Raw genomic sequence first — 16,343 nt, 5'->3', positions numbered from 1 at the left:
GGTTCAAGCCCTGGTCCGGGAAGATCCCACATGCCGTGGAGCAACTAAGCCTGTGTGCCACAACTACTGAGCCTGTGCTCTAGAGCCCATGTGCCACAACTACTGAGCCCGCGCCCACAACTACTGAAGCCCGTGTGCCTAGAGCCCGTGCTCTGCAACAAGAAAAGCCACCTCAATGAGAAGCCGGTGCACTGCAATGGAGAGTAGTCCCGCTCCCTGCATCTAGAGAAAGCCCGCGTGCGGCAATGAAGACCCAACGCAGCCAAAAATCAAATACATTAAATATATTAATTTAAAAAAAAGATTCATTCTAATAATGCTCAGACCCCCAAAATGAAAAAAGATGAGAACCTATTTTCCTCAATCCCCAATCATCCTACTTCTAAGAAAGTTCAGTAAAAGCTTTCCAAAGAAACTAAAAGAAACATAAACCACCAATGGGAAACAGAACCATCACATCTAATTTGGCTTATTCACATCTAATTTGAACTTTATCAAGATCAAGTATTCCATCATTGAGACTGCAGAGTATTTAAGAAGAAAAAAAACAAAACAAAAGCACTGACTGCCAGAGATATTAATATCACTGAGATGCCAAGCCAAGACCAACAAAATGGTCTCAAGAGGAACCTGCAGATGATGCTCAGGAGTGTGCAGGCCCTGAGTCATCAGTGGGAGCCAATATGAAGGACAGCTGACCAGGTGCATTAAGACTTATTACAGCCCTCAGCAAAACCAATACACAAGCTAGAAACATGGCTCAATGGTGAAACAGCAGAGAACAAATTTTAGGTCACCTGAGCTCAAGTTATAGAAGGTGTCTACCACGTACAACTCTAGTTATGTTACTTCATTTATTCAACAAGTACTCACTGAGCCAAGAACTCTCTAGAAGACTAAGGATGTGATATAATGATTTTTTTCTCTTTTACTAAGAAAGCCAAAAAGGATATACACTGCATACTGAACCACAGAGGATGTAATTTCAATTCCATTTGTTCAATATGACTAACATTTATTGAGCACCTACTATGTGCCAGGTAGTATTCTAGGTACAGTAGGGACACAGACACAGTCACTGCCTTCAGGGTGCTCAATGACAAAAAGAGAAACAAATATTTCTCTGTCATGGGTGCAATACTACAAGGAAGTATCTATATGTAGTACACAAACAGCAAAGAAGAGAAAGTGATCATTTGGGGCAATCAGAGAAGGTTTCCCAAAGGAAAAGGGGACCCCTGTGTTAGGTTCTGAATAATAAGCTGAGTCTACTCCCCATCCAAAGAAACTGGGAGCGATTTTAGATATATAAAACCCTGTAGACTCAGGTCAGTGGCACAGAAGAACTACTTGAGATGGAACCTCATCTATATTACAATCATGCTGAGAAGACTGGTACTTGCCTAATTTCTACTTTGCCTTCTCCCTCTTGTGGACCTGCGACTAGCCCCATGGACACAGTCATTCATGCATTTCCCTCCATCAACGATGTTCTGCTGTAGCTCCAGGGAGAATCCCCATGTGACTAGAGCTGAGGGATTGAGGGCTCAAGCAAGTTAGTTGGCCCATGAAGCCTCAAGAGGTTTCAGGCTGCTCCAACAAAGCAATTCCCTCACAAAAGTCTTAAAAAAAACATAGAAATCTCAGAACTTCCCTGGTGGCGCAGTGGTTAAGAATCCGCCTGCCAACTCAGGGGACATAGGTTTGAGCCCCAGTCCAGGAAGATCCCACATGTTGCGGACTAACTAAGCCCGTGGGCCACAACTACTGAGCCTGCGCTCTAGAGCCCAAGAGCCACAACTACTGAGCCCGCATGCCACAACTACTGAAGCCCACACACCTAGAGCCCGTGCTCCACAACAAGAAGCCACGGCAATGAGAAGCCCCCACACGGCAACGAAGAGTTGCCCCTGCTTGCTGCAACTAGAGAAAGCCCGCGTGCAGCAACGAAGACCCACGCAGTCAAAATTAAATAATTTAAAAAAAAACATAGAAATCTAATGAGGGCTTTCAATTCTAACTTTCGAGGTTCTGGGTCAAATTTTATGCTTGTAACCATGAATGTCTTCTCCAATCTTCACCTATCATAAGGGAAAAGTACAGATCAAGAGATGTCTGTTCTCAGAACACACTTGATCTTAGTAAATACTTCAGACACAAGGCCTTGTTACCTATCTGGAGAAGGAATGCAGTAACAATTTTAGTTAGGGAAGATTTAGCCCAAATTTGATACCCCAATTGTTGAGACTTTAACAGTGAACTTCCCTAACTGGGATCACTTTAAAAGGACTAATCAGGACTTCCCTGGTGGTCCAGTATTTAAGACTCCGTGCTTCCAATGCAAGAGGTGCGGGTTCGAGCCCTAGTCGGGGAACTAAGGTCCCACATGCCTCGCGGTGCAACCAAAAAAATATTTTTAAAAATGATAATAAATAAAAGGACTAATCAATGCGGTTCTACGGCAAATAACTAAAACAGTGTTTCTCCTGTATCCCTAGAAACATCATGTTGATTACATTTACCCAGTGACAATAATTACAAATGATCTATCAGAGCTCCAATTTTTTACAAAGGAAGTCAACTGAAGAGTCCCCTCAGGCAATGATCTACAGGAGCAACAGAAGTTTTGACAGAGAAAACTGATGTGTGAAAGCACTAATTTCAAATGAAGAGGAGGAAAGAGTGCCCTCTTTAGGACCCAGGAGTTTGACTCCCATCTTTGCTACAAGCACCTCTTTAAAAAGTCACTTCCCCTCTCTGCATCTAAGTTTTCTCATCAATTAGAAAAAGAGACAGAGACAGACAGACAGACACTGGACTAAATAAACTCTAGGTTTTCTCCAATTTTAAGATGCCATTTAAATAATTTTCTTTTTTTCCCTAATACCAGCCTTTCAAGGCCACAAGGACCCTGTTGCAAGAAGCCCCAACACCCTCATCTTTTCCTGCTAAGTCCTGGGCTATCAGACCCCAAAAGAAGTTTCTCATGGTGAAGCAAAGGGCTTGCCATCCAAGTTATAAACTGTAACCTAGAGTCAGACTATATAGAGACAGTCACCTTCCACTGCCCAGAGGCAAAAGGAGATAAACTGTGCATCACTGTTCAGCAACATAGAGCTACACTGAAATACACACTTTTGCTTCATATTCTCACTATCTGAAAACACTATAGATTATATCAGCAACACCAAGGATCAAAACATGCCTCCTTAGTCCATCTCTACTACAAGGCTGAAGAATAAACCCCCTCCCTTCAAGTAGACGTGCACACACACAGTAAGGACACCTTCTCTTCCCTGCCAGCCTAGCCCAACAGTGACACCTGCTGGGGAAATCCAAGCAAGGCCGCTCATCAGCCAGAGAACACTGGACCTTCAGAAGGTGGTAGAAGATGCCGATTAACACAAGTATATATTAGTGATTTAGACCAGAATGCAGCCCCTCAGTTTATGAGGAAGTGGTGGCCCTTCTTTAATGGTGTGCACTTAGAATATTTTACAATATACCTCATTTTTGATAGGATGTAAACCCTCGTGGTACACCTCATTCAAGCTCATCTGAAAAGCAACTCCATAAATAATGTAACCACTGGATTAATATACTATTTTACAATGAGAACTGTGCATCTGTATATTTTAAAATTTAAAAAGCGTATGTGTGTATATATATATATATACATATATACATATATATATATAATTGTTTACAGCAAGATGACAAGGGACTTCATTTTCTACAACATAACATTTCTAAATGCTTGAACTTTTTTATTTAAACCACAAACACATACTACTTTTTGCCTACAAAAAATTCTGATAGATCCTTAATAGTTTCTGGGTTTTAAATGGCCTACTTTATTAAGAAGTGACTATTAATATATTAGTCACACGTGGCTATCTACATTTAAATTAGTTAAAATTTAAATGTAGTTTCTCAGATCGCACTAGCCACATTTCAAATGCTCAATAGCCACATGTGGCTGGTAGCTACTATACTAGATGGCACAGATATAGGACATTTTATTAGACAGAATTGCTCTAGAGAAACATACTGGAGTCTTTTCAGACAAAATTATATGATGTCTGGGTGGCTGGGAGTGGGTAAGGGATACAGACGAGTGTTGAAAATTTTTGAAGCCAGGTGATAGGTATATGGGAGTTCATTTATACTACTTTTCTTTTAATTTTTATATGTTTGAAGATTTCCATAACAAAAAGTTAAAAGAAAAGAAAAACATAATAATGGTTCATCTAAAAATGAGATTATCACTTTAAGAAATACACCATGGGGACTTCCCTGGTGGTGCAGTGGTTAAGAATCCACCTGTCAGGGGCTTCCCTGGTGGCGCAGTGGTTGAGAGTCTGCCTGCCGACGGAGGGGACACAGGTTCGTGCCCCGGTTCGGGAAGATCCCACATGCCGCGGAGCGGCTGGGCCCGTGAGCCATGGCCGCTAAGCCTGTGCATCCGGAGCCTGTGCTCCGCAACAGGAGAGGGCACAACAGTGAGTAGGCCTGCGTACCGCAAAAAAAAAAAAAAAAAAAAAAGAATGCACCTACCAGTGCAGGGGACACAGGTCCAAGTCCTGGTCCGGGAAGATCCCACATGCCACAGAGCAACTAAGCCCGTGCGCCACAACTACTGAGCCTGCATGCCACAATTACTGAAGCCCACGCACCTAGTGCCCATGCTCTGCAACAAGAGAAGCCACCACAATGAGAAGCCCGTGCACCACAACGAAGAGTAGCCCCCACTCGCCTCAACTAGAGAAAGCCCACACGCAGCAACAAAGACCCAACGCAGCCAAAAATAAATTAATTAATTAATTTAAAAAAAATACACCATGGAGGGCAGCCTAGAAAAATCTTTAGTCATGTACACTGGAGTTCAAATCTCCACTCAGCAACCTACTGTGTGACCTTTAACAAGAAACTTGACTTCTCTGAGCCACTCCTTCCTCAACTGGAAGATGGGAAATTTCATACCTGCCTTGCACAGAGTTACTGTGGAAATTAGAAATAATTAATGCAAAGCTAGAACACAGTAGTAGGCTCTCAGTAATTGGTATCTCTAATTATTATCAAACAACAGTTTTTAAACAACTCAGGTATTTCTCAGAACAGCAACACATGAAGAGGTTCTGCTAGAACAGAACGGACAGAGGATGACCACAAACCCACGGATGCTAGTGGAAGAGGCACTGGTAGGCTTTTAGAGCAATAACTGAAGATAGTCCTTTATTGCTACCTTTAATAAACTTTTTGAATGCCTACTATATGTCAGGCACTATGCTTGCTACGGTCTCACCTCTCTTGACAAAAAGGAAGAACAGAGTCTCATGCTCCTGATATGGGTCATTATGCAAGGCAAAGTATTCCAAAGCTGGGAATTTAGATGTTAATCCAGAACTGGCCTCAATCAAACGGGCAGAGTAACAATCTCAGGTACTTCGTCTATCTTTCATATCTGACCAAGTCTCCCTGTGTTCACGTTACTAACTGCCCTTAAGTAACTTCTTATTATCCTGAATTCATCATGCCCTTTCCTCCCTTAGCATGTGCTATACCCCCAAAATAAAAAGGTCTTCCCCTTTCCCAAATCCTACCCATCTTTCAAGACTTATTCTTGTAAAGACTTCTTTGATGATCCTTCCCTTTCTCTGAAATTAGACTACATTTAATCTCAGTACCATACAATGAAGCATTCGGCTCATTTACATTTTTTATGTAATTACATGTAAATAAGTCTTGCCTCTACAACAACACCGTATACTGCCAGTGGGCAAAGACCAGGTATTATACTTCTTTTGTACTCCTGACAGTGCCTAGCACAGTGCTAGAAAAATATATATAATTCAACAAATACTTATTAACTGGGTAACTCTCTAAAGCATTCTCCCAAAATAACAAGTACATTATGTGCACAATCCATATTCCCACCCTTGTTAGAAGCTTATGTCAGAGAAATTTCAGTAGCTTCAACAGAGGATGTAATGCACAGCAATATGCTGTTTGGATCCAACAAGCATATTCTGGGAGTTGGTGATTATGCTAGATTTGACCTTTACAGAATTACAGAAAGAAGTCCCTAATAAATCAAGATAGATGCGCACACAGCCATACACGGAACATGTGGTGGGCGATCAACTACACCCACTCTGTTTCTTCCATGAAGGAGTTGCCTGGGATGCCAATCCAAGTATGGAGAGGCCTTCCTTCTATGAATTTCTTCTTCTCCACCTCGAGGTGAATGTCCATCTGGAAGATCTACTCAAAGAATCTTAACTAAGCAACTAACTTGCTGTCCAAAAAACATGTATCTCTAAAAAAAAAAATTTTTCCTTGACATATATATGTACTATTTTCTTTTCCTTTTGTCAAGTTGCAATGTTCCAAAAGATATGGTTTCAGAATTTGTCCAAAGCAACACAATCAAAGACCCAATACACTCATCTGTCCTAAGCAGGGTTCTCTTTTACTACTTTTTCCTAGTCTCTCTGGGACATTTTGTTGTTTCACAATAACCAGTCGTGCACATACAATCCTTGGAGAAGGCCAAAAAGCAGAGCAGAGGAAGTCAACGGTTTTACCTCCTCATGCCTCTCTAACCTCATCTACAACTCTCCTCCGAGGCTAAACGTCACATGAGCTTAGCCAGAAAAGGAGCAAGCCGAGTCACCTGACTCATACTGCCAGGCCTATCCTCTTTCCGCCACCAGAGCAAGATTTTCCAAGAAGATGCAATGGAAGCTAGGGAAATCAGAACCAGATGCATGATGCATGGATCCCAGACACTCCAGATCCAGCCACAACACCCACAGGACTGAAGGAAGAGATATCAGGAGGAAAGTAAGGGATACAGGAGAAGACAGGAAAGCATCTGCTCACCTCCTGAGTGAATCTTCCTCGGAGCTTTCCTCAGCCATATCCTGATGTAAGGCCTCCTGCGACACAGTTCCAGATCTGCTGGACTGGGTGTAAATTCGTTCCCAGTGGCCTGTCTCCTGGTTGAAGGCCACCCCCACAGTCCTCTCCTCCTGCGGGCTAGCAGAGCTGCTCAACTCCAGCCTGCTGGAGCTTGGCGTTTGGCCCTCAGTCCGCTCGAGAGGTGGCAACTGGCTGCCACTCGAGGGCATGCCCTCAAAGGTACTGGGGACCTGCCAGGAGGAGCTGGCTTCGCCAGAGGAGTAGTTAGGTGCGCTTCTTTCCCAGCGCAGGGTATCGTTGTTGAAGGTCAGGAGATTGTGGCAAGCGCGGCAGCGGTTCAGGTGGCCACGGGACAGGTTGGAGTTGTTCTCGCTGCTGTGCGGGGTGGGCTGATGGGAGGGGCCTGGCCTCTCGGATTCAATGTTATTGTTGAGCATTTCCTGGGCCTGTTGGGCCTGGGGCGCTTCCCCACTCAGGCTCTGGTCCAGCTCCTGAAGCCGGTCATACTCCAAAAAGAAGCGTCTCAGGTCACATTGAAGCTCATGGCGAATGCTGCCCGAGTTGTTTTGGCTGGAGCCATTCCCTCCATCTGACTCAGCTGCCAACCCTGAAGCTGGAAAACCCCTCCCTTCTGTGGCTGAAGTGTACACAGATGCTTGAGAGCCACCTTCCTGCTGTCTCAGCACAGACAGCAAACTCACCGAAGAGGCACTGGTCCTGGGCGGGGGCATGGATTCCGCCTCAGAGCGGGAGTTCAGACTGAGCACTGTCCGGGTCCACTCAGATCCTGTCAGCCCGGGAGCGATTTCTCGGTGATACCTAGAAGGGTGGCTAGACAGAGGGCCTCCCAAAGAGCGACGGGTGGGACCCAGACTGAGGTTGCGGAGCGTGTTGCCGGCAGTGCTGCTCTGGACTGTACTGAAGGCAGACGGCCGGTTCAGGAGGCCCTGGTCCTGCTGCGCTGATGAGGCCTGCTCCGGGGGATGGAAGGGCTCGGTCTGTACAAAAGAAAAGGAAGGGGTAGTAGCCCTGGCAGGAGCAGGGGGGACACTGTCCTGGTGTGGCAAGAGGGAAGGAACTCGAGTGCCAGAGCAGCGGCTGCAAAGGCACAGGATCCCAAGGTGCTGGCAGCACTCGGCTGTGGGGTAACTGACCCGCTGTCGGAGCCGGATGTAAGCGGAAGTCCTGGGACGCTCCGTGGAGGGCTGAGGGGGAGGCGGTGGGGGTGAGGGGGTGGCAGAATCTTGCACTGTGCTTTGCTCTCCCACCTGGATGCCAGAGGAGCGGGAGGACAGCATGTGCAGGAAATTGTGGAGGAGAGGCGTCCGGCGCACTGGCTGTGACTGCAGGAGGGCACGCTGACGGTAATGCGATAATTCTGTTCCGTCTATGGGGATCTCTGGTTCGTCATCACCCTGCAACGTGGACCAAGGTGGGGCGGGGGCAGAGCCAGGTAGTTAGGTAGAACTTGCAGGTAAATCAAGAAAAACTACTGATAATCATCCAAGGAAAACCTTTCTAGAGAGGCAACAACTCCATCCTTGAAGTACTGAGAACTAACCGGTTCCAGATTCAGAATCGTCATATGGTATTCAATTATTCACTTCCAATTAGCAACACTTCTGAACGAGTACAGCTGGCAAACCAACTCTGTTACGAAAGGCATTTCCATGACATGGAGGCAGTAAGGCGAAGCAAAATGTCAACCAGCCAGAGGCACATGAATGACAAGTTATCCAACACGGCCTGGTTACTTCTACTGGGACGATCACTCAGGGGTTTCAGAATGGACTCCCCTGTCACGATATGGCTATAACTTTGAATACAGTCTGAAGCTAGTTTTGAATCTTGACTGGAAAGAAACACTTGGACATTGAAAATTGAAGTCCAATATAATCAGACTTAGAGCACTAGTTGAGAAAATAACCCACAGTTTAGACAGAGTTGAAACTGCTGACTAACTTACCTGCTGATTAGAGGGGTTAACAATTGCTGTGAGTAAGTAGTGTCCAAGGGGATCAAATCTCACCAGACTGAAAGCACAGAAGAAAGGGACAGAGACACAGAGAAATTATGTTAACCGAGAAGAGGAAACCTGTGAGAAAACGTCTGGAAATCATTACTGACAATTGTGGGATCACCGAGGTATCCACTTAATGCTACAGACTTCCAAAACTTTCAAACAGATTAAAATAATAAAGCTCAATACTTCTTCTTACGTCCTCACACTTGCCAGAATAAGGGAATACGTGTCGCAAAAATAATTTCAAAAAACACCTGGGATTCCATCCCAGGAAGCAGCTAGCTACATGAAGCACACAGCTGCTCATGTCTAAGAGCCCATCATAATAGTAAAGCAGAGAATGCTCCCATACTCTGCCACAGGTTCAGGTCTCCCCTCACACAGCAGCTACACTGGCAAGAAGCACGAGTGCTGGTGACAAGGAACAGTCTCAGCATCAAGTGACACAGCTGAGGCTAGAAAATTAGCTAATATCCAACTGCGATACCAAGAGGACCAAAGGAAAACAATGCATCGACTTTAATTCAGGCAATATGTGTGCTGATTTTGAAGGCTAAATATGTAAATATCTACTAGCAGATTGGATACATATCTACATCTCCACTTTCCATTGCCAGAAAACCAGGGATGAGCAATTTACCCACCAAGCTACCCACCACCTGAATACCCTTCAGGATTATTAAAAAAAAAAAAAAAAAAAAAAAAAAAGGCTACAGAGACCAGAAGATGAGGCCAATATGGAACAGCTGAAATGAACAATATGAACTGCTTCCTGGCTGATTAGCCAGATGCTTAAAAAGTAGGAAGAGCCATAGGGATAACACCCTGCCCTGAGCAGGGATAATACGGAGATAATAATCTGTCTCCTGAGGTGCAAGCACGGGTAAGTGCTCTCTGCCATGCTAACCCTATGCCAGACATTGCTGGTGGGCGGAGCACTCACCGGACCCGTTCCATCTCACTGGCTGTCTTCACCACGGCAAAGGGCTCCCGTCGACTCCAATCCCAGAAGTGGATCTCATTGGCAGTAGCAATCAGCAGGAGCTGAGCCGTAGGGTGGAAAGCCAGGGAGGCGATGGCATTGTTGCTATCTGTGAACCAGCTTTCACTGCCACCCTATGAATGAACAAATCCCAGACATTCTTAGGTTACAAGCTGCCAGCAGACTGAGATGTCAATTTCAAAAAAAAAAAAAAAAAGGGGGTCCATTTAACATAAAACGACTACTTGTAGGGCCTACTTTAAGTATGTCCTCTGAAAACGACGTACAAAACCAGTGATCTGGCAGTGTCACCGACTTTATCAGAAAAACATTAGTGTCAGCTCAGTTTTGTCATCTACAATCTGTAAGCAATGAGCACCCGCACAGCTCCTGTTTGTGTAGCCTGTGAAAACTCAAGCTTGGTGCATGACATGGTGCACAACTACCCACTAGCCAGTCACCAGGACAAGGGCACACTGCTTTGATGATCATGATCAGAATACAGTACAATCCTTGATCTAAAACAAGAGAAATCCATCCTGAAGACGTCTTAGAGTGTCCTGTACTATGTCACAATGGGCAGACAGTTAAACAGGGTGTTCATCTCAGAATGGAGGGCTGTCGGCTAGACTCCCTATCAGTAAGTAGGCAATGATTACTGAGTAAGTACTCAGATATAGTCCTGAGAACCTGGCTAGTCTCTCCTCCAGAGTTAAGAACCCAAGGGTAAACAAGTCTCTGCATTTAGAATACCAAAGAAAAGGAAACACTTACGTGTAAATCCCAAATCCTAACCTCCCCATCTAGGCAGCCAGAAGCAATAAGGCCTGAGATGGTGGGATGAAAAGTGACACACCATGGAGTGCGGCGGTGTCCAATCAGAGAGTGAACGCACTTGCCTGTCTTCACCTCCGTGATATAGATATTATGGTTTACATGGGTGGAGGCCAAGAGAGTCCTAGGGAATCAAAGAGGAGGAAGTAAGTGTGAAGCATGTGGGAGGGTAATAAACTTTATCAGCTTTGGACAAAAATGAAAATTTTTGAAAATTTTATCATCCCAACATGATAAAAACTACAACTTGGGCATTACAACCAACAGAAACATTCTCATCTTTAAAAGCTTTTGGCTTCTCCATTCTGTCCCCAGATGACACATAACCACTTCAGAGAATATTTTTTCCAGCAGGGAAAACTATCACACTATTGGTGGCCTATTTCACACAGGCAAAGGATTCTTATTGAGAAACTTTCCAAGTTTTGATCCTCGACGTTCATAGACTCCTTTGCTTATTCCCATTATTTTTATGGTTAGCACTGCTCATCTACTTTCTTTCCCTTTCTGATAACACTGGCAAAGCTCTGTTCATTCAGTGCTTCAAAGAGCCTTTAGGGGGCTTCCCTGGTGGCGCAGTGGTTAAGAATCTGCCTGCCAATGCAGGGGACACGGGTTCGAGCCCTGGTCCGGGAAGATCCCACATGCCGCGGAGCAACTAAGCCCGTGTGCCATAACTACTGATTCTGCGCTCTAGAGCCCGCAAGCCACAACTACTGAGTCCGCGTGCCACAACTGCTGAAGCCCGCGTGCCTAGAGCCTGTGCTCCGCAATGAGAGAAGCCACCGCAATGAGAAGCCGGAGCACCATAACCAAGAGTAGCCCCCGCTCGCCACAACTAGAGAAAGCCCGCGCACAGCAAAGAAGACCCAACGCAGACAAAAATAAATAAATAAAATAAATTTTTTTTTTTAAAAATGAGCCTTTAGGGATTTGACTTGGAAGATCAAGCTAGGCCAAATACACAGAAAGCAATGCTGTCACAAGTCTCAGGTAAAGTTTAGGTAAGGACTTGGTGGTACCTGTCTGGGCTGAAGGCCAATAAAAAGGTAGAGCGTGGACTATCCGGCAGTTCTACTCTCTGAGAAACAAACAAACAAAAGTTAAAATACATTATTTATAAACTATGGCTCACTCTATCTCAAAAGCACCAAACCATTCTAGACTAGTATTTACAGTGTAAGCTTAAAAACTGGAGACAATGATCAAGCTACAAATTGAGAGATAAATCTAAATTACCTTCAGGAAAAATATCTAGCTCTAAAGAAAAATGATATTTCTAGCCTATTATGCTTCCAAATTTATTAAAACCTTCCCCCACAAAAAACCAAGTTAGATATATCAATTCTCCTACACAAAATAGTTGTACCCCAACTCTATGTCATTAAGCCATTCTAAGGCCCCATTCTACCATCGCCCCTACAACTCCTATGTGAAAAACACCCATTTTTCTCACCTTGCCCTCCCATTTCATCCACCGGGTTTTATCTTCCACCAGCTCCTGCAGAAGTCGCTGAGCTCCAAAGGTCCGAGTGCCCCGTTCTCGCCCCCAGAGTATCCGGACAGCATTCTTCTCTGGAACAACCTTCATGGTCCTCAGTAGCCACTGTCACACCAGGCCCGGGAAGAGAAGGAGCGAGCAATAGCTCTACACGCTGAAGCAGCTAAAATGAGGCCATTCAGGTCCTTGTAAGTTGCCTTCATGGAAATCTAAGGTATAGACATTAATGTCAAAGAACATCTATTCTGCAGTCAGAGAAGGTTCCCACTGCAAATACGATTCTAGCTCAAAGACGAAAGTACTGTTTTTTTCATATTTAATGACATCTTCTCAGAAAAAACCCTTCTCCCAGAACTTTTCTTCCAAGAATATTTCATCCTTAAATTCCTCCCATATCCTCCATAGCTCAGCCTTATATCTAAAGAACAGACCATTGTCTAAAGGAGTTATTCTTTTTATCAGGCAGTAAGAACTTTTTTACTAACCAAAAGGTCTAAAACCCTGTCAAAAACAAAACAAATCACAACACAATATCTGCACTCTGGGGACTTCCCTGGCAGTCCAGTGGTTAGGACTCCGTGCTTCCAATGCAGGGGTCACAGGATCAATCCCTGGTCCAGGAACTAAAATCCTGCATGGCACATAGCACAGCCAAAAAAAAAAAAAAAAAAAAAAAAAAAATCTGCACTCCCCACTCTGTGCCAAGCTGCTTCCCTAGTTGCTAGTTGTCCTCCTTATCACTTGGGCAGCCTCCAAACTAAAGGACATGTAACCTATTTTAAAAGGCTATTACTTAAGGTATGGTCCTTATGCAGCAGTTTCAATTCTATCTCCTACGTAAAAGCAAGTGCACAGAACCACTTCAAGGTACCTTTCTCATTCTCTTTTTCTCTTCCCCATTCAAGTTCCAGAATAGAGGATAGAGGAAAGAGAAGAAAAAATTTCAATTCCTTTTTCTCATCCACTGCAAGCCTTAACTGTATAAAACTGTCACAAAATAAACACAAATTCTACTAAAATGTCAAATAGCAGCAAAATATACACATGTGCAACAATTAAAGAATTGTGGTCCCTCCAAACAATGGAATATGCAGCCCAGTGAAATGGCATTTGAAAAGAATATGTATATAAACCTCATTCATTGCAACACTGTTTCTTCAACTATATATTGAAAAAATTCAAATATACAGAAAAGTTGAAAACAGTAGAATAAATACCAACTACTCACCACTTAGACTCAAGAATTGCTAATATATTGTCAAATTTGCCTCATTTATCTCTATGGATAGAGATATATAAGGGTTGTTTTAATTTTCCTAAGAACCATTTCAGCAGGTATTGAGATACTCTAATCCTATATACCTCACTGTGCATCTAAGAATGAAGACATTTAACTTCATAACCACAATACCATTATCACACCCATTATCATTTGTGCCTTTAATACACCAAATACACCAAAAAGTGTCTTTTAAAAAATCCAGGGCTTCCCTGGTGGCGCAGTGGTTGAGAGTCCACCCGCCAATGAAGGGGACACGGGTTCGTGCCCCAGTCCGGGAAGATCCTACATGCCGCAGAGCGGCTGGGCCCGTGAGCCATGGCCGCTGAGACTGCGCATCCGGAGCCTGTGCTCCGCAACGGGAGAGGCCACAACAGTGAGAGGCCCGCATACCGCAAAAAAAAAAAAAAAAAAAAATCCAGAACCCAATCAAGGTTCAAGCAACGAATTTGGATGTTATGTCTCTTTAGTCTCTTTTACTCTAGAATGGCCTCCAAGTTTTATTTTGGTTGGTTCTGTTTATGCTTGTTTGTTTGTTTACAACACAAGCTTTTTAAAAAGACCAGGAGAGTTGACTTGTTGACTTGCAGTTGACAGTTACATCCTAGTTTTGTCTGATTATTTCCTCACAGTACCATTTAGCTTGCATCTCTATCCCTAATACTTCCTGTAAACACTGACTAGATTTAGGTTAAGAGGCTTGGGCAAAAATGCTTCTCAGGTGATGCTACCTATGTACCTCATCTCATGATGCAGCACATCATATTCTCAGACTGTTCCATTTAGTGAGACCTGGTAAATTACATGATCATCTGGCAAAACATGATCACTTGGCTGAGTCTGTAACAGCCAGAGCTCTCTTTATAAAGGTATATTTCCCCCTTTACAACTACTGATCTGTGGCTAACGTTTGGCACCATGTGAATATGCTGTTCCTCTTCAACCTTTTGCTTAATCGTTCAGCAATCACTGATGGTTCCTTTTTAAATTATTTCATTTGGGGGCTGGAATATGTTGATTTTCCAATTCCATCATTATTTCTACATTTATTAGCTGACATTCTTCTGGAAAGAACTTTCCCTTAATAACTGAAGCAGAGTAAATGCTTAATTTTTTCCCTTTAATTACTACTTCTTATTGTTTGTAATAGCAAAAATAGGGCACAACCCAAGTCTCTAAAGGGGACTAAATGACTAATCTACAGTAAGGAAGATTCTCTGGGTACTGATAGCAAGAGATCTCCAAGATACATTGTTCAGAGGAGGAAAACGCAAGGAGCAAAACAACATATATAGTAAGGCTAACTTTTGAAAAAGAGGAGAAATTAATGGTCACTTATTAGGGACTGAAGGGACAAGGTAAATGGAGACAAAGATAGAAGCTAGACTTCTCAGTGTTTTTGTTTTATGTCATTTTTATTTTTGAAATTACCTATTCAAAATTTATTTTTAAAATATTTAATAATGTGAAAAAATACATATTAAGTGAAAAAAGCAGAATAGAAATTATATACACAGTATGATCCAAATTTTATTTTTTTTAAATCTTTACGAATAATGATAGAGGCACTTCCCTGGTGGCATAGTGATTAATAATCCACCTGCCAATGCAGGGGACACGGGTTCAAGCCCTGGTCTGGGAAAGATCCCACATGTTGCAAAGCAACCAAACCCGTGTGTCACAACTACTGAGTCTGCACTCTACAGCCCGTGAGCCACAACTACTGAGCCCGCATGCCACAACTACTGAGCCCACATGCCACAACTACTGAAGCCCGTGTGCCTAGAGCCCGTGCTCCGCAACAAGAGATGCCACCGCAATGAGAAGCCCGCACACCGCAACGAAGAGTAGCCCCTGCTCACCGCAACTAGAGAAAGCCCGCACGCAGCAATGAAGACCCAATGCAGCCAAAAATAAATAAATAAATAAATTTTTAAAATCATAAAAAAAAAATGATAGAAGAGAAATATAAAAAGTATTAACCATGGTTCTTTTTGGGTGGCAGGATTATAGGTGACAATCATCAGAAAAGGCAGTGTTCTTTTCATTTTTTTAATTTAAAAAGTAATAAATGCTTATTGTAAAAAGTCAAACAATAATCAGCTCTTTACACTTCATGAAAGGCTGCAATCTAAAAAGTACACAACTAGATGCATCCAAATACAGAAGGAAAAATATTTATCGCCTGTGCTGAAATGAGTTTTCTCCCTGGAATATTAAAATTTAAAAAGTCAGAAAGATTCTACAGAAAAACATAATTCCAAGTTCCTAGTCACATACAGCACAAAGTTCCCTAAAGATTGACTGAGGAACACTCTAGCCTGTGTCCTTGTAGTACAGCTCTCATCCCCCAGTAGCCTACAATATAAATACTATGTACACATGTCAATAATATGTCAACACAGTGCAGGCCAACCTCCTGCATAAACTAAGGATGAACTAACTGGAAAGAAATAATCTCCTTGGTGACCCTGACAACTCATGGTTTAAGACCAAAAGTCTGGAAGTGAAACTGCCACAAATCTGAATAATTACTAACCAGGAAGGTGGCAGAAATACAGTTCCCATCCATTCACCTTAACCCTTAACTGAGCCTATAATTTTTTTAGAGCCAATCATTCTTTTACCTAATATAGAGAAGTTCAGCAGAAATGAGTTTTGAGGGTTCCTTGACCTATAGTGCAACATTAAAAGTACTTTTAAACCATTTATAATCTTATAAAATGTGGTGAACACAGCAGCAGTCCAATTCCTAAAAAAAGTCTGACCTTCTGACCTCGTGTAACTCAAGAGGAAGAAA

The 16,343-nt window shown here is 43.2% G+C and overlaps 1 protein-coding gene across 5 annotated transcripts in view; it reads right to left on the bottom strand.

The window, feature by feature from the left end:
- The window catches only part of AMBRA1 (autophagy and beclin 1 regulator 1), a gene marked incomplete at its 5' end in the record, with an annotated part of 147,650 nt that extends 135,296 nt beyond the window's left edge, over positions 1 to 12,354 (bottom strand). For 3 of the 5 annotated variants that reach the window (XM_079707872.1, XM_079707873.1, XM_079707874.1), the window contains 7 exons: positions 6,886 to 7,922; positions 8,193 to 8,339; positions 8,891 to 8,957; positions 9,891 to 10,063; positions 10,704 to 10,887; positions 11,786 to 11,844; positions 12,220 to 12,354. In XM_079707872.1, the coding sequence (XP_079563998.1) occupies positions 6,886 to 7,922; positions 8,193 to 8,339; positions 8,891 to 8,957; positions 9,891 to 10,063; positions 10,704 to 10,887; positions 11,786 to 11,844; positions 12,220 to 12,354 (1,802 nt within the window). Of the gene's footprint in view, positions 1 to 6,885; positions 8,340 to 8,890; positions 8,958 to 9,890; positions 10,064 to 10,703; positions 10,888 to 11,785; positions 11,845 to 12,219 lie in introns of all 5 variants that reach the window. The other 2 variants (XM_079707870.1, XM_079707871.1) reach the window with 1 other exon arrangement.
- Positions 12,355 to 16,343: the final 3,989 nt, after the last annotated feature.

This window comes from Hyperoodon ampullatus (genome assembly GCF_949752795.1).
Source record: "Hyperoodon ampullatus genome assembly, chromosome: 7".
NCBI classification, from domain to species: domain Eukaryota; kingdom Metazoa; phylum Chordata; class Mammalia; order Artiodactyla; family Ziphiidae; genus Hyperoodon; species Hyperoodon ampullatus.
The sequence above is the reverse complement of the archived record's forward strand: the minus strand, read 5'-3'. Positions and strand labels throughout refer to the sequence as shown.